At 38.1% G+C, this 17,507-nt stretch overlaps 4 protein-coding genes across 5 annotated transcripts; 2 read left to right on the forward strand and 2 right to left on the reverse strand.

Annotated features, from left to right (window-relative positions):
* Window positions 1-1,281: 1,281 nt before the first annotated feature.
* On the reverse strand, window positions 1,282-2,917 carry LOC129572930 (uncharacterized). 2 transcript variants are annotated; one of them, XM_055453049.1, is made up of 5 exons: window positions 2,425-2,913; window positions 2,109-2,330; window positions 1,903-2,013; window positions 1,785-1,810; window positions 1,282-1,715 (listed from the first exon to the last, which is right to left on the reverse strand). In XM_055453049.1, exons 1-5 carry the CDS (start codon window positions 2,521-2,523, stop codon window positions 1,706-1,708), a joined length of 468 nt encoding a protein of 155 aa, XP_055309024.1. In that variant the 5' UTR covers window positions 2,524-2,913; the 3' UTR covers window positions 1,282-1,705. The 2 variants fall into 2 exon arrangements, with proteins under 2 accessions (XP_055309024.1, XP_055309023.1); XM_055453048.1 differs by lacking the exon at window positions 1,785-1,810 and having other exon boundaries at window positions 1,284-1,715; window positions 2,425-2,917.
* Window positions 2,918-3,056: 139 nt separating this feature from the next.
* Window positions 3,057-4,179, reverse strand: LOC129572931 (uncharacterized). Its single transcript, XM_055453050.1, has 2 exons — window positions 3,527-4,179; window positions 3,057-3,445 (listed from the first exon to the last, which is right to left on the reverse strand). Exons 1-2 carry the CDS (start codon window positions 4,080-4,082, stop codon window positions 3,405-3,407), a joined length of 597 nt encoding a protein of 198 aa, XP_055309025.1. The 5' UTR covers window positions 4,083-4,179; the 3' UTR covers window positions 3,057-3,404.
* An 87-nt stretch (window positions 4,180-4,266) lies between these two features.
* On the forward strand, window positions 4,267-9,999 carry LOC129572929 (dynein regulatory complex subunit 4). The gene is made up of 6 exons (XM_055453046.1): window positions 4,267-4,581; window positions 4,804-4,828; window positions 7,394-7,558; window positions 7,783-8,086; window positions 8,637-8,934; window positions 9,118-9,999. Exons 1-6 carry the CDS (start codon window positions 4,579-4,581, stop codon window positions 9,733-9,735), a joined length of 1,413 nt encoding a protein of 470 aa, XP_055309021.1. The 5' UTR covers window positions 4,267-4,578; the 3' UTR covers window positions 9,736-9,999.
* Window positions 9,879-13,992, forward strand: LOC129572928 (vacuolar protein sorting-associated protein 18 homolog). Its single transcript, XM_055453045.1, has 8 exons — window positions 9,879-10,300; window positions 10,371-10,690; window positions 11,010-11,168; window positions 11,277-11,438; window positions 11,514-12,760; window positions 12,873-13,194; window positions 13,327-13,558; window positions 13,638-13,992. Exons 1-8 carry the CDS (start codon window positions 10,033-10,035, stop codon window positions 13,895-13,897), a joined length of 2,970 nt encoding a protein of 989 aa, XP_055309020.1. The 5' UTR covers window positions 9,879-10,032; the 3' UTR covers window positions 13,898-13,992.
* The last annotated feature ends 3,515 nt before the right edge of the window (window positions 13,993-17,507 follow it).

Consider the following 17,507-nt stretch of genomic DNA (forward strand, 5'->3'; position numbering starts at 1 on the left):
TTTAATTTACATGTATTTACCACACTCACTTGCTCATTCACTCGCTTCGGTTGTGCAAAACGATAAAATCAAAACTTTTCGCACGTTCAACCACCAGCACCAGACGTCAACGCAAGAATTAAAGCATCTCTCCACTGTCTATCCTACTCACTCTCTCTCTCTCTCATTCACTCACACACTCTATGCGCTGCTTCTCACACCCTCACCATGCCTCTCCATGTGCGATTCCGTGAATTCGGCAATTTTTCATACATATATGCGCCACGGAATAACACAATGCGATGCTGATTTAAATTTAACGAATTTTATGCGTACCATATGAAATACGAGCGATATCTGTGATGTGTGCGTCGTATGGTTTAGATTATTTATATTGATCGTCCATGATGTGCACACAAAATGCACGACATTTTCCAAAATCCCAATTATTCAAATTGATAATTGTGAAATGTGTGTTGCTGTGCATAAGGAATATTTCCAGCCGAGCGAAATGTTTGTACGAGAGAAGAATGTTCAAGATTTGGCCACCTTCGGTCCGTTTGACGTTAATTAAAACCAGGAAACGACCAGAATAAAATTGCCTGACGAGAAAACATTCAGTACACTGAATAATAGGCAACTTCTCCACCCTCGGTCGCCCGGCTTTGGCTTTCGGCTTCCAAATAGCAATGATACAGCCAAACTCAAATGACCAAGTGGTTTCGCAAGTTTTAGCTACAATCAAATGCAATGGGTCTGTGGTTTTTGTGTGCACTTAAGTTTGCTACCAAATGGTTATTTACGTTTTGTTCTGTCGACTGTAGAGAGAGAGTTGTAGCTGTCGTCGGTTTCATTTTATGCTTTCTTCAAGCTGCATTCACTCAGCAGAACCTCTTCTTCTCTCGTTTTTTCTTTTTTTTTATTAAATCACATTCAGTTTGCTCTAAAGTTTGTCTTTCATTATTATCAAGTGGTTTTAAACATGAAATTTACTCAAAATGCACTGAACATTTGTCACAAGCATTCTAATGACGTTTATGATTTTCGTTATCATTTGCACTCAAACCACCGACCTTCATTTGTTTCGCACTCTACAGCTGTACAGTATGCCCGATGACGACCGAGACACATACAGAGAGCGAGATAGATCGAGGGGAATTCCATAAAGTTAAAATGCAGTTGAAATTGTTCTGAGACTTCAACATTGCAAACAATTTGAAAACAACATCATCTTTTTTTTTTCTATCAAATTCGGAACGTGCATTTATTTACTTTGAAAATATTATTAGCAAAATAATTAATTTAATCTTACACTCAATCTTATTGTCAACAGTTTATCCTCTAACATGTTTTTTCTAGTTTACAATTGAAGTTTGTTTGCTATTTGAGTTTGTGTGAGTATTTTGTGATTAACATTTTGATTGGGCTGAAATGACGAAAAGTAAAATAATTGACTCGATGATATTTGATGAATGTGGGAATAACTGGGATCGGATTGTGACGATCAGTTGTGGCGATAGTGTGTCGATTGCGGTGGTCGATCATTGGTTTGGTGTAGCCGGTGCACTGGCCGGAGAACTGACCGGAGAACTGGCCGAAGAATTGGAGCTACCTGATGAACTAGTTGATCGGGGATCTACCGTTGAGCTTTCATTGGTAGCTGGTCTCGAATCAAGGTCAGGCGAAGGCTCACTTCTGGATGCAGCCGACGCACCTAAGGCGCCTGTTACAATATTCTAGAAAACAATAGATGATAATTTTAAGGCGTAACGCATTCGACGGCACAACACATAGATCCAATTTACTTCTCTGTGATCGACACTTGAGCAAACTGAGTAAAATATTTAGTTCATTTAATTGATTTATTCATATGTTCATCAAGTCAATTCTTATTCCTACATATGTAAAATATTATGTAATCACCTGTTGAACCAGAGCATTACCGCGCGGGGAATACAAAGACCAATGATTATAAAATTGCCCTAGGCTGGATGAACATGGTTGGCAAACATTGGCGACCACCAATGATTTGGACTGAAATCGTAATAAAGCGACAAACGAATGAAAACTAATGCAGCAACAAGAAAAATTGAAGAAAAAAAATGTAATAATAATATGCAGATACTTACTGGAATTTTATACACCATTTCCACGAATGTTGATAAGTTCACATTAGAGCCGTATGCATCCACAAAGTTTTCTGTATTCCCACCATATAGACAGAGACCGCATGCACCCGAAGTGAGCAGATGAGCATGGTGACCACGAATTCGTCTCGCGAAAGCGAAATGGTTGCTGAAACGGACCAACAACGTTTCACACCCACAACATAAAACAGAACCAACTGGAAGCTAGAGTAAATAGCACAAATGAGTGGAGAAAAATAGCAAAAAAATGCCAAACACATAAATTGAGTGCACGATCAATATAAAAGTTCATACTTACATTTATACCGTATAAATCCTCTAGAAAAACCACGTCCGGTATTGGATGAACTGAACCATTTGAAGAACATAAACAGCACTTCCCTTGAGCTTGTGACATTTTTGTTTTATTGAAAGAAATATACAGATATACTGGCTATGAATTCGAAAAAGAATGGAGTTGTTTATTAAATTTCGTTCAAACTAAGCTATCAAATGCTTAACGAGCGTGTCGAGTTAACTTAACTTATTCACAATTGAATGCGTGAATGGCAGATATGTCATTATAGTACATTATAGGTAGCGTTCGTCCGACATTTGTGAAACGATGACGTTCGCACCACGGTTGAAGGTTGCGTTCACATTTTCGTTTCTTTTTCTTTTGGTATTTTTTGGAGAAAAAAAAAATGTTTTTATTGCGGTAAAGCTGCACTCACTCAACGAAACCTCTTCTTCGCTCGCCTTTTCCTTTTTTTTTATTAAATCGCATTCAGTTTGCTCTAAAGTTTGTCTTTCATTATTATCAAGTGGTTTTAACATGAAATTCACTCAAAATGCACTGAACATTTGTCACAAGCAGAATTCCATAAAGTTAAAATGCAGTTGAAATTGTTTTGAGACTTCAACATTGCAAACAATTTGAAAACAACATCATTTTTTTTTCTATCAAATTCGGAACGTGCATTTATTTACATTGAAAATATCATTAGCAAAATAATTAATTTAATCTTGCACTCAATTTTATTGTCAACAGTTTATCCTCTAAATTGTTTTTTCTAGTTTACAATTAGATTTTTGGTCACATTTTATGTAAGAAGAACGATGACAGTAAATAGATGCAAAAGTATGATGGAGCTATTGATAAAGGAGTTTTTGTTGTTGTGGGGACGTCACTTGGACAGCACAGCAAGTGCTCACATTGCTGATGGTGAATAATGAATTGCTGTTGTCGTTGTTGTTGAATGTAAACAAAATGAAGAGGTGTTTGTTGGCTGGAACGAATTACATCACTTGTGCTACTTTGCGACGATGAAAGCCTGGAACTGAAGAGATCAAACACATTCCAAAATGAAAATCCGCTCGAGAAAATGGTCAAAATCGAAAGTACCAATTGATATACTTACATGGCGCTAAAATTTTCCATTCCTGAAATGTTTTGACAAGAATCTCGGCGCTTCGTTCGCTTAAATTGAGACCGCTAATCAGCAAATCCAATTCGTTTGGCAAGATTAAATGTGTTTCGATATATTTCACTCGCACTGGTGATGGAGCACTGTAACTGATTGGTTGTGTGTTGACTGGTGTACGGTTTGCGACTGGCTGTGTTACTGACATCACATTTGCGTATTCCACTTTGCCGGTGGCACCATCGATTCGAGTTAAGCAAAAATAACAGTCGACATTGTGATCATGTGGTTCGCGCCAAATCAATGGCTTGGCAAAATTTAAGCCGCCGCCACAGTCATTGAACCACTTTAGTAGGCCCAAATGACAATTTTTGCACAGAAAATGCGGCACCCACTGTTTGTTTTGATCACATATACCGAAGCCAAAGTATGCCAGGTACGCTTTTTTGTGCACTTCGCTGATTGGCTTTTTGAATGCCGCCGAAACGTATTCGCCACAAACGTAACAAAAACTATCGGGATGATTTTTACATACGGCTGATTCGCTGGTCATCTTTGCATCTTTGAAGTGATTGTTCCACCGGCAGACACACAACGTGGTTGATTACTGTTTGAAACCAAAAAAAAAAATTGTTTGGCATCAATGACAGCGCCAATAATAATGCTTTGTTCGCACAACTGTCAAAGTACACACAAACTGTGGGGTGGGTTCCTCGATCCGTGATCGCATAAGTGTCGTATTTGAAACTGTGTTCATGCATAGCAGAATGAAGATAGAATGGAAAAATCAGACTTTCATAAGCATTTTTTTATTTTTGAAGATTTTCTTAATTTTTTTTTTAAACAAATTCTTGAAAAACAATTGTTTAATGATTTTTTTCAACCAAAAATTGTTTATTTTTTGCAACTGAATTCAGTTTGAATGTTGTCATCGTAACGCATGGAATTGTGTTGGATCGATTGAGCACGAGTTTCACCGTTTCTGGTGGCACTTTGAGTGTGTACGAAAATATTCGATTGAATCAAGACGGAAACATTTTTTTCAAACAATGGTAAGGTTGATTTAATTCGCATTTTGCCTTCATTTATTTAATTGTGTTTGTGTCGGTTTGTGTCTTTTGTTTGTAACTTTGGCAAAATGTGGAATCGAAAAATAAATCGCGTTTGCAAAGCAAACGAGCCACAAAAGAGGACATTTGTTCATTACAAAAAGTGGAAACCATTAAAGCAAAACTTTTCGCTATGACTGATGTTTGTGTTTTATTTTGTTTCAGCCACCGAAAAAGAAGAAGGGAACCGGTAAGACTGTTTTAAACTATAAAATTCGCTCTGGTTTGATGATGCAAAAACGAAACATAAGATCGACAGACGACAGACGTTTGTATTGTTCTCATCGGCAAGCCAAAAATGAATATTAAACGAAGCGTCCATGACTTAATTCCGTCCCAAACATAACTAAGTTTCGGTAGCGAGTCTATTAAATGTGAAACCATTCGCGATAACCTACTTCATGCATCATGCGGTATTGCTGCGATTCATGCACCAACTACCAACTTTGACAGCTTTGGTGTTTCTGTCTGAAGCACAGGGGGGAAAAGAATGAAGCAGAAGAACCGTTGCGTAGTTTTAAAGCGTTGTGAATTTGTGAATTCAGAATGGAATAGAACGAAAAGTGCAGTAGCATGAGCATGGCATAGTTTCCTGCTGACGAGTCGGTGAAGTGAATTTCGGAAATAAAATACAAACAACGTCTCTTTATTGCACGGTCACACATTCAGCAGCTGTGGCGGTAGCAAATATCGAGGGCCATTCATTCACGAATATTCCGAAAAATACTTGGCAGATAAGTAGTTAAAAGTTTGGTGCGTGCTCATTTTTCCCTCGTCCTCTTTTTCGCTTCTCTCGGCAGATCTGTGTGTGTGTGTGTGTGTGTGTGGGATGCATTGAGAGTGATGTAAGTGTTGGCGGTGATGAAACTTGATGAATACGGCAAAGTTGCGAGAGAAAGAGAACGAGCAAGAGAAAGGGAGTTGTATTCCCTATTGTAAAGCACAAGTTTTCAATGAGTTTTACAGTCGCTTTGTAATATTTTCCTTTTTATTCCATTTCCGTTTAATCAGAATCCGTTGTGACCATTGTTATAAACATCGTTCTCACTCTCGACGTCTTCGCTATCGTCGACGTCTTCGTCTCTTGGCTACAACTGGTGAATTTGGCTTGCAGCTTCCTTGATTAATTTTTTATTAATAAAAAAACGCCGCATGAAAAACATCGAACCAAGACGAGAAAGATGCTTTTATCAATCACATTTATTAAATTAGCCAGCTACTTATGGACGTTGGTCTATTGAGTTTTGATTTCATGCTATTTTGTTATCATAGCCATGTGAAACCTTTCCATGGAGATCGTTCTTCATTGTTCACTCATTTTCATTTCCATTTCAATTGTTCTGTTTTCTTTCTTCGCATGCACATCATTTCCGAAGATTTTTATTCCATTTCAGACGCGTTCTTCAAACATTAGATGCGCATTTTTTTCTCTCTCCACCTCCAACAAAAACGAAACCCTATTGCTGCCGAATTATTTTCAGACAAAAGAGAAGAAAAAAAAACTGCAATAACTTCGCCGAATATGAAATATAAAATTCAAAACCATTTTGCACACAACGACGCCCAAGTTTTCCCTTCAAAAAAGTGCATTTCCGTATTCATATTCCATGTTCCACCGAACACAAATGGTCGAAAGTGTGAAGGAGACCAAAAACTGTTCTGTAGCATAACAGAATGGGAAAAAAAGTAGAACTTACCGCAAAGTTTTCATCTCAACGACTCGATTGCAATGGTTGGCTAAAGTATGTCGCTCTCTCACCCTCTCTCGAAACCGTATGTTGACTGTCGACAAGAAACTGATTTTGATGTTTGCATTTTTTTTACATGCTTTCGAGTGCTTGCACTTCAATTTTGTGCATGTATGAGCATGCAAAAATGGTTCCACTCACACATAGTGAACCGCAAACTAAAGACCATAACCATGTCCATGGGCATGGGCATTAAACTACTGCAGGATAGAGAGTGAGAACGAAAATAAAAAAAAATAGTGAAGTGCACTTCATTGATTTACATCAAGATATTAGTTTAATGTGCTCGTTGACTAGCGCCGAATGCTTAGTCTTTCCTCTGTCCTGCCTCACTTTGCGCACTGTTTTACTATCAACAAATGTTATGCGACAGAGGAAGACAACAGAGAAGAAAAAAAAAACGGCGTTCGCAATAAAAAACGGCACATGAAAATCTCATGAATTGTTTGCTGACAACTAAATTATTTGGCGTTTCAGATATGATGCTCCGAATTTATTGAGCTATTTCATTCATCGTTTTTATTTTGTAAATTAACTTTCACACTTTCAAGTGCTTTTTTCTTCAACTATTTTTATTTTTCTACCGAGTTTGACATCAATGAATGAAATGTGTAAAGTCACACTAAAAATGGGGGTGGGGAGGAAGTGTGTATTCATACACATTTTTTGCGATAAATGTCAAGTGCCTGTTCTCGACAATCCGCTCAAGTGACGATGAATCAATGCTTTTTGTTTACATTGAAGGAAGCCATTCCACTTGAAAACAGCAATTTATGAAATTTGATTAAATGTCGCAAGCCAAACGGAAATTTGTATTGACATGTTGAAAGGATTATTATTACATCGCCGAGAACAATATTCCGTTTTATTGTTCTGCTTTGGATGGCATAACGTTTGTGTTGATGTCTCTGTTTTGATCTTGAAATCAATGCATGCGATGTAATCGATGTCACGTACACAGTCTCGAAAATTGAGGAAACGTAATTAATTCCGATTATTGTTATCAGCTGTTATCGATGGCGTTGATACGTCGTCCATGACACGTGATCAGCTCGAAAAGTTTTCGCACAATCTCAAAAATGAAGTCGAAAAGGAGCGTGAGGAACGGAATTATTTCCAATTGGAACGTGACCAGTTGCGAACATTTTGGGAAATCACGAAAAATCAATTGGGTAAGTGATCAGCGGCCGCTTTTATTGTTGCCATCATCTTGTTACATTTATTTAAATTACTCTTTATATGCACGATTATGCTTTTGTCTTCTAAAATTCATTGCTTTGTGCCGCATCCCTTTTTCACTCCCTCTCTCATTCATTTGCTGGGAAAAGCACAAAGCAACGATGTTGACTGCTACTTGAAAACTTTAAGAATTCTCTGTGATTTTATACTTGAGCAGAAGATGCAAAGCTGGAGATATTGGCGAAAGAGCGTGAGGTTGAAATGGCACAAGAGCAAGCCGAACTGGATGTTAAGCACATTGCCCAACAAATGAAGCATCTACAGTACGAGAATCAGAATCGAATCGCTGAAATACGTGCCGAGAACATGACACAATTGAAATTGGCACAAGAAGACCATGGATTACAAGAGCTAGAACTATTGAATGATAAACGAGAACTGAGACGATTACTACGTGAAAAAGATGAAATGACTGAGCTGCAAATACAACAATTGAAAATGGAACAAAGCGAAGAGCTAAGGTAGTATAGACAAACCAACACAAGTCGATATTGACACATATCACCAGCAAATGCCTATTACACTCACATCAATTCGTTATGTGTAATATGCATTCCATCTTATAGACAGATTCGTTAAATGTTAAACGAAATGAAGCGATTCACCTATTAAATGGTGTGCCATTTGCCATGCACATAAATTCATAATAGACATAAGCTGTTGTTGCGTTTAAGTAGTTTCACTTGTAATTATGGGCGCCTAAGTTAGCGCACGTTGGAGAGTGTTTGAACAATGCAATTGCTTGTGGTGGATTCACACACACTCTCTCTCTCTCTCTCTGTGTGTGTGTGTGTGTTTGAACTGTAGCAATTCCAATGCTATCATTTTAATGTGAATCAATCAATTATTATTCGAACCAGAAGAAGTGTATCTCAATATTTGCCAAGACAATGGAATCAATTGAGCACAATGACTTCTCTTCTCTGTCCTACTTTTGCATCAAAACATCCCACTCCATTCAACTTGTTATGTTTTTTTTTCCACGTATTTTATTTTTCTGTCGTTTCTCAGCAAAGAACGAAGACACTTTCAGCAGCAGCTCCGCAAAATGACCGAATTGTACGAAGGACGACTGCAGCAATACATTCATGAGTCCGAAACCAAGCACAAAATGGAAATGGATGAAATTGATGAGCGAAAGAGTAATCAAATTATGAAACTTATTAAAGAGCACGAAGAGTCGCTGGCAGACATTCGAAACTACTACAATGACATTGTTCAAAGTAATCTAACGTTAATTGGTAGTCTTAAGGAGCAAATGCAGGAATTAAGTACACAATTGGAGAAAAGTGAACATCAACTGAAAAAGGTAACTCTGTCCAATTTGTATGTATCAAACAATTTAAAGTGTTTTATTTACTGTTTCCGTCAGTTTGAAGTTTTGTCCTGTTGTTTTGTATCTCCTTTCGAACAAACATTTTCAGTACTTAATGATCGGGAAATGGAAATTTAGTCGGATTTTTTTTGTTGTTTCTGGTACAATTTTAATTAGGTCACAGCAGAGAATCGAAAGTTGGCCAAACCATTGCAAGAGTCACAAATTGAATTGACTGATTTACGTAAAAAACTCGAGCATTTCAACAAAGAGCGTTCGGCATTGTCTCGCGTCCGCTTGCAGAGTGCCGCATCAACGAAGGAGCTAACGGCAGTGAAGTGGGAAATGGAGGCGCTTCGAATGAGATGCGATGCAATTGCCGTAGAACGAGACGAGTTGAAGAAACGTTTTGGTGAGATTATGATTGAAATGCAACAGAAGACTGGACTGAAAAATGTGCTACTTGAACGAAAATTGACACAGCTTAAAAAAGAATACGAACGCTTGGAAATGGTTTTCGGTGAAGTACTCAAAGTCACCGGTCTTGAGCCGCAGGATCTATGTACAAAAGTCGAAAATTATTTGCGCCAGAAAAATGAACGCATCGAACAGTTGGAGTATGAACTGGCTCGTGTGGCAAAATGCTATGGCAATTTACTTGAATCGTACGAAACACAATTGGAACGATCTGGTATACCAAAAGATAGCCATGAATTTCATTCGGTTCACTGTATCGCTCCGCTTTTATTCAGAAAAGATTCAAGGGAAATTGCCGCACCAACACCAACTACATAACGAGAATATTTCCGTTTTGAATTATTCATTGAAACAAATCGAACAAAAGTGTTCCATCTTCAAAGTCATATTTGAATTTTCAAACCGCGTTCAATTGCGTCTGCCTGGGAATACTGACCGAAGCGCGCTCTGGTGTTCGGACTTTCAACGTTGCTGACACAGTGTGACGTTTACTCGATAGGAAAACATAACAAATTGAAGTCTTTATCAAACAACACCGATTTGTCATCTGAAATAAAATTGTGATTTTTCTAACATTCTAAATTTGGCGTTTTGTGTTTGATTTGAGTTTTGACAATGACATCGATGTTCGATCAGTATAATACGGCGCTAAAGCGTGAGCAACCGTCCAGTAGCCAAATGATAAATGCAGCACTAACCAGTTCGGGTGGCTATGTAAGTGTGCCGAAGAAAGAAGAAACACCCATTTTTTCAAAGCGAAAAGTGCCAATCAATTTACCGCAAGACATCCTCTTCACCCGAGTTTGCAACAATTGGCTGGTCATTTTGATGTCACACAATGTCCTGCTGCGATTGTATTTGCAACAAACAGACCGTCAAGATGGTAAATGCAATGTTCACAGTTAAATCCAACACAAAGATGACTCATCGGTCGTTTAACATATTTTTTGCAGAGGTTTTCCTTGAGAAACATCTCACCGGGCTACGTGTGTCGAATATTTTTTTGGATCCAACCGGAAATCATTTGCTCATCGCGTTAGCTACAAAATGTCCAGGCTTCGTACCAGAGCTATTGTATTTGCATCGCAAAAGCAACAGACCAAAGAAAATCGAAAAGTTCCGTGATCACGAAATCACTGCCGTCGCTTTTAACTACACGAACCAGTCGGAAACATCAACGGGCTCAATTTTGATTGGCACGACCAAGGGATTGATTTTTGAAACGGAACTGGGTATCGAAGGTGAAAAAATGTTCCAAAGCAATTGGAAACAGGTAAGTAGTGTCACAAACATGTCTGTCGCCACAGTGCTGGTGGTGGAAGACATTGGTCATAGTATGCCACTTGAATTATTTGCACCCTTTCCTATCCTCACTGTCTCTACTCCTACGCTCATAATTTAAAAGATACCAAATTATCTACCCATTTATGGCAACCATGAAATCGATGGTTTGGTATGTAAATATGTACAAAAAAAATTAGGCTACTTAAGTGCATGACTCTTGCTTGCTTCCTTCCTTATGCTTCTTGGATTTTGACTGATTTTTTTCGCTGCGTTCAAGACAATAATTAACATTTCGATCGATTTCACAGGTCTTTGATATCGGAAAAGGAGAGCATTGTCCCATAACAGGCATTGAATTCCATAAAGCGCCCAACACTAGTCGATACATCGTTCTCGTTTCAACCGTTAATCGACTCTATAAGTTCCATGAAAATCTACGAGTGGACGAAAAACCACCATATTTACAGGTTTGCTTATATGCTTGAGAATTTATATTCAACTTTCATTCGTCCGTTGAGGTTTTTTTGCACCATGATTTTAATATTTCTTCAAAATAATTGATCATTTCATTGCAGCACATTTTTGCATCATATCTAAATGTACCGGAGGACATAAAGGATTTCCATCAAATACCCAATAAATTGAAATATTCGAAGTTGAGTCTCAATTACGACAAATCGGTGAAATTTCCGAAAAGTTTCGGTTGGCTAACGGATATTGGAATATACACGGGCGAGGTAATGATGAAGAGAAGATCCCATTATTTCCATTTGTATATTGATTTTATCCATTTTTCTACATGCAAATTCCAGATTGACCAGCAGGCCGAATCGCCACAATTCATTCTAACCGAGGAAGTGGTTCCATTTCCCGAAACGCCGGCGGAAGAGTCGATTGATGTGCACAGTGCGTCTTATACGTCAAAGACCAGAAAACAAGTTTATCCGATTTCGTTCATCTTAACCGATTTCCATGCACTACTATTATACGCAGATCATGTGACAGCCGTCTCTCTACTCAACTATCAAGTTGTGTATGAGGAGTATTTCGCAGATCAGCTGGGCAAATTTATTGAAGTTTCTCGAGATATACAGACGGGTGCAATTTTTGCTTGCACTGGCCGAAGTATTTTCCGTTTCAAGGTAACAAATGAGCATCGCCATGTTTGGCTGCTGTATTTGGAGAAGAATGAATTTGAGTTGGCCAAATTGTATTGTCAAGACAATGCTGCCCATTTGGATAAGGTTCTAGTGAAGCAAGCCGAACTGAAATTTGGTTATAAAGAATATATGGAAAGTGCACGCATTTACTCGGAAACACAGTCCAGTTTTGAAGATGTTTGCTTAAAATTCATGGAGATCAATGAATACGATGCGTTGCTTGTTTTCTTGAAGAATCGTCTCGACCGATTGGATCCACAAGACAAAACTCAAATAACGATGCTTGTGGTGTGGATTGTTGAACTTTATCTAACACAAATGGCTCGTTGCTCAGAGCAACCGGCCAAACTTCGCAAGTATCAAACGGAATTTGATGAGCTCATGAAAACGACCAAAGTTGTGGAGTGTATTCGAAATAATCGCACGGTTATTTACGATTTGATGGCTTCACACGGCGATAATTTTAACTTGAACACGTTAACCGCGGTGAATAAGGACTTTGAGTCCGTGTTGGATCAGTATATAAATCAAGGGAAATATAAAGAGGCAGTCGCCGTACTCAATCGACAGACGAAGCCAGAATTGTTCTACAAATATTGTCCAATGCTGATGGAGGAAATTCCAAGAGACACGATTGATGCTATCATTGCCCAGGGCAGACGCCTCAACCCAATTGAACTGCTACCAACATTCATTTGTCAAGAGACAGAATCGCAGCGGAATGAATCGATTCGATACATGGAATTCTGCACGGGTTCACTCGGATGCACCGATCAAGCGATACACAATTTCCTAGTGAAATTGTACACGCAACATAGAAGCGACAAAGTCATGACCTATTTGGAATTACAAGGAAAGGACATTTCTTTGGTGCATTACGACATTCATTACGCACTCAGGTGAGACTAATTTTCTTCAGACAAATGCTGTTTACCTGATTATTACCCTGATTAGAATGAATCTAATTTCATAGTAGATAAGAAAACCTCACAAAATTCTTCGTTTCCACAGAGTTTGTGCTGAACATAATGCAACGCGAGCGTGTGTATTCTTGCAATGTCTGCTTGAACTATGGCATCCAGCCGTTGAATTGGCTTTAACATTTGACACGAAATTGGCTCAGCAAACAGCGTCACAGCCCAGTGACCGTGAACTGCAACGTAAACTGTGGTTGTTGATTGCCGAGCATGAAATCAAAGGCAAAAATGATGTCAAACCAGCACTTGAGCTGCTGAAGGAATGTGATTTACTGAGAATAGAAGATTTGCTTCCGTTCTTTGATGATTTCCAGAAAATTGATCACTTCAAGGAAGTCATTTGTGATGCACTTAAGGTAATTCTCATAAAAATTTATTCAATTTTTCTAACCCAAAATCAAATTCGCTGTTTCAACAACATCGGAAAACTAACAAAATCCCATAAAATCTGGTAATGTTTCATATTTCATAATCATCATTCGAACCAGGAGTATAATGCGAAAATCCAAGAGCAGCGCATTGACATGGAAGAGTCAGCCAAGTCGGCTGAACGCGTGCGAAATGATCTACAAACATTCCATAATCGATCGATAATCATTGATGGACAAGAATTGTGTGCAATTTGCAGTGAATACTTGCTGGTGAAACCATTTTTCATATTTCCTTGCGGACACAAATTTCATCACGACTGTTTGGAGCATCAAATTATGAAACATTTGAGTAAGAATGCGTATTCAAGCAGTAGGGATTGGATCATTTAGTACGGATTATCTAAAGAAAAATTCTTTCTTTTGAATAGGCAATGAGCATATAATCCGTTTGTCGGAGCTGAAACAACAATTACAAACTCTGAGCTTAAATCTTACTGTAACCGGCCAAACAGAAACAACGATTGTCAACGGAGGAGGAGCTGCAAACTTGTCGCAACGTGACAACATCAAAAATGAAATTGAAAATATCCTGGCTGCCGAGTGTATGTTCTGTGGCGAGAATATGATAAATCAGATCGATAAGCCATTCATCGAAGACTGGGATCGTGTGAATCTCGATTGGCAGTGACGACTTCCACTGTATTATTCTAAGAGCCTTTTCATAATTCCTATAACCTTAAAGGAACTCAAATAAAAAACAAACAGTTACTTGATTTAAAAAAACATCGAAATTATATTTTTATTTTCAATTCGGAGTGTGAGTTCCATTTTCTTCCATATATGAAATTTATTAAAATAATGGATTTGATGATATTTGTTGAATGTGGGAATCAATCACTCGAATCGGATCGAATTGTGACGGTCTGTTGGGTAAAAGCATTCGACGGCACAACACATAGATCCAATTTACTTCTCTGTGATGGGCACTAGAGCAAACTCAAATGGGCCATATTCAGTAAGTAAGCTGCGTATAGGATTCATAGAGGCGCCATCTATCGCTGCGCTTTTGAACTCTTATGTATTCCATTGACTTCAATAATATATTGGGGAAAGATAGTGACGCCACGCTTCATTCTCATGCTTTATTCGTGAAGTTTTAGAAGAAAGTTCATACGCTGTCATCAATGTATTTACATTGGTTGTATGGTCCCATTGAGCAAACTGAGCAACATATTTAGTTAATTTAATTGATTTATTCAATGTTCATCAAGGCAAAGTTATGCACCTGTTGAGCGAGAGCATTACTGCGCGGAGAATACAAAGACCAATGTTCATAAAATTTCTCTAGGCTGGGATAACCAACAGCGTATAGCACTGCACACTTTTTGTTGAAAAATGGCAAAATTTGCCGTAGAGAGCGCGCTTTTTTATGGACATTCCAATGGGGAACTGTTGGCGCCCTCTTGACGGTTTTTTTGATAACTAGTAGTGTTAGACGCTGTTGGGGATAACATCGTTGACAAATATTGGCACCCGCCGAGAGCTGAAAACGAAATAAAGCGACAAATGAATGTAATCTTACAAAAGTCTCTGGACATAAGTGACCTCTCGAAGCGGCACAGTTGAAACTAACGAAACAAACACAATTGGACATGTCATTTTCATGTTCAGTGTTGGTTCTTTTGTTTGCCGTATAGCCGGAGAGAGATGTCTACAGCTTAGTGGCATTGAATGACATTCAACATCCATGGCATATACTTACTTCAACACCATAAATCTTTTCCACGAATGTTGATAAATACACCTTTGATCCGTATGCATCTGTAAAGTTTTGTAGACAGTCCTCATCAAATAGGCAGAAACTACATCCCAAGCGCGACTCCACACTTAGCTTCTAAATGTGACACCGTAGTAAGTGTGGGCATACGTTTTGCAAACAAGCGACAAAGAGAATGGAAACAAGTGCGCGTGTGGTAGTGAGTAGCCTGATGCGATGCTTCTCAATGTAGCGACTAATACACGCGCACTTGTTCCCACTCTCTTTGTCGCTTATTCGCAAAACGTATGCCCACACTTACTACGGTGTCACATTTAGAAGCTAAGTGTGGGGTCGCGCTTGGGATGCACTCGAAGTGAGATGACTCTGCTCATAGTGAATCTGTTTCGCGAAAGTGATATGCTGCTTGAAACGGGCTAACAACATTTGGCACTTATAGCAAAGATCAAAGAGAAATGAGACGCGAGACTTTCAGTTGTCAAAGCACAACTAACCAACTTGTTACATTTATTCTTCTTCTTATATACTAAGTACAATGAGGAAGGAAGAGAAACTTGCAATGTTAAATTAATAATACGGAAATGCTTATTGTACAAAGAAACATTGGATTCGCTGACTATGACTAACAACAGTTCATTGGAATTTCAAACTGATTGAGGAGCTGTCTATATTTCTATGGAAAGTGTTACTGAGTATGGATATGATTTTGCATGAGATTCGCTTGTAATTTTTTAAGGAATGCGTAGATTTGTATCTATTTGTAGTGATATAAAGTAAATGTGATGTCGTATATCCTTGCATCAACTAACACTGTAGCTATTGAAAAAAGCAACGTAACCATGGCATGTGAGCCTGAATGTAACGCAAAGGTATGAGTCATGTCGTTTGATCATTCTCATTCTAATTTACATCATGTAAGCGACGGTTGATCTGTGGTCAACTTTGGGTTGACTTTGAAACGGAATATGTTTTGTGCATGCAGCGAAGATGTGAAAATTTTTAAATTTGAACAGCCACGTGCCATACTAACACCACTCAACCCTTCAAGAGTGAAAAATATTGACTTTTTAAATTTTTACATTGAATTTGTAGTTTCAAGAAGGTGATGAAAGAATAAATGTAAACATCTGATATTTTCAATGCAAAACATTCGATGTGAAACGCGAAATTAAACACACGTGCACAGGTGAAATTGTAATTCCATCAATTGTTCTGACATTGTTATCTTGAAAAAAGTGTGCGATAATATTTTGTGGGCTTTAATTAGAATCGTCATTGTACGTGGATTGAATCATACAGTGTGTTGCCTTGTATACTTGAAAAGTATATAAGAGGATGCGTTCGATTCGCATGTCCATCAAACAGTTCATTCCAATTGATACGTTCATAGTAAACTTTTAATAGTTCGAAGCTAGAAAAATGCTGAGTCGAAGTTCTTTCACACTGCTGCTCATTGGCTTGATGGTATCCGAGGTGAGTCGACAATTTCAGTCGATTTTTTTAAAATTTTTCATGTTTGATACTTTTCGCGGACAATTTCTGATAATTTTTTCTGAAATAATTTAAAAAATGAAAAGTGTCCTTTTTTCAAGTTCTTAAAATTGAAAAAATTCTTCTATTCCAAAAAAATGTCCACCGGAAACTTTTATCCTATTAAAAACAGTTGAAAACTGTTAATAATACATAATGTATTAATCTCATCCGTTGTTCCTATTCCAAATGTATCACTTTGATTCTATTTCCACAGTTCTTAATCGGGGATGTGAGCGGAGCACCACCCAGGAACGGTAAGATTGAAGTTTCATTTATTTATCCAGTTTAACTCTTAAATTCCATATACAAAGCACATTGTAACGAAGAAATGGGAACCTCAATTATGCTAAACTTTTCATACATATTTTAGTAAACGAAAAAGACATGTTTGGAGAGACAGCTCTGCATAGAGCTGCTTTTGCTGGTAATTTTGAACATTTTTTTTTATAAAAAAGAATGTTTTGTTCAATCCGTTTCATTGATGTATGAATATTTTTTCATATTCTTTCAGGCAAAGTGAAGGAAGCTGAAGACCTCATCACTGAAGGAGCCGACCCTAATATTGGAAATAATTTTAATGAGACAGCTCTGCATTATGCTGCTAAGAAAGGTAACGTTAAATACTTATTGTTATTGAATAAAAGATTGACCTGATTTTATCCCATCAATCGGTGTTATTTTTCAGGTCACAAGAGAGTCGCCGAACTTCTCATCCGCAAAGGAGCCAATCTTGATAGTGAAACTAATACGAAAGAGACACCTCTTCATTGTGCTGCTGCCCATGGTAATTTTGAATACTCTTTTCGAGTACTATGCGCATTAGTATTGTTTAGCAGCAAGCATTGAATATGCTTTGGTCAATAGACAAGCATATCGCGATGCAATACAGTTGACATCACACACAACTGCCGCGCACACAACTATCGTGCAAACAAACATCGCATATACAGCCATCGCAACCAACTCACACACAAAACCGACTAGCATA

The sequence above is a fragment of the Sitodiplosis mosellana genome, unplaced genomic scaffold (genome assembly GCF_009176505.1).
Source record: "Sitodiplosis mosellana isolate CC-2019 unplaced genomic scaffold, AAFC_SMos_1.0 Smas_scaffold_5754, whole genome shotgun sequence".
Lineage (NCBI taxonomy): Eukaryota > Metazoa > Arthropoda > Insecta > Diptera > Cecidomyiidae > Sitodiplosis > Sitodiplosis mosellana.

Coding starts and splice junctions, on each gene's coding strand:
- LOC129572930 (XM_055453048.1), bottom strand. CDS start 2,523: ATGTCACAAGCTCAAGGGAAGTGCTGTTTATGTTCTTCAAATGGTTCA. Junction 2,331..2,424: donor AGGATTTATACGGTATAAAT/GTAAGTATGAAC, acceptor TATTTACTCTAG/CTTCCAGTTGGTTCTGTTTT. Junction 2,014..2,108: donor AAATGGTGTATAAAATTCCA/GTAAGTATCTGC, acceptor TTACGATTTCAG/TCCAAATCATTGGTGGTCGC.
- LOC129572931 (XM_055453050.1), bottom strand. CDS start 4,082: ATGACCAGCGAATCAGCCGTATGTAAAAATCATCCCGATAGTTTTTGT. Junction 3,446..3,526: donor ATGGAAAATTTTAGCGCCAT/GTAAGTATATCA, acceptor TGATCTCTTCAG/TTCCAGGCTTTCATCGTCGC.
- LOC129572929 (XM_055453046.1), top strand. Junction 7,559..7,782: donor AATCACGAAAAATCAATTGG/GTAAGTGATCAG, acceptor ATACTTGAGCAG/AAGATGCAAAGCTGGAGATA. Junction 8,087..8,636: donor GAACAAAGCGAAGAGCTAAG/GTAGTATAGACA, acceptor GTCGTTTCTCAG/CAAAGAACGAAGACACTTTC.
- LOC129572928 (XM_055453045.1), top strand. CDS start 10,033: ATGACATCGATGTTCGATCAGTATAATACGGCGCTAAAGCGTGAGCAA. Junction 11,439..11,513: donor TTGGAATATACACGGGCGAG/GTAATGATGAAG, acceptor TGCAAATTCCAG/ATTGACCAGCAGGCCGAATC. Junction 13,195..13,326: donor TCATTTGTGATGCACTTAAG/GTAATTCTCATA, acceptor CATTCGAACCAG/GAGTATAATGCGAAAATCCA.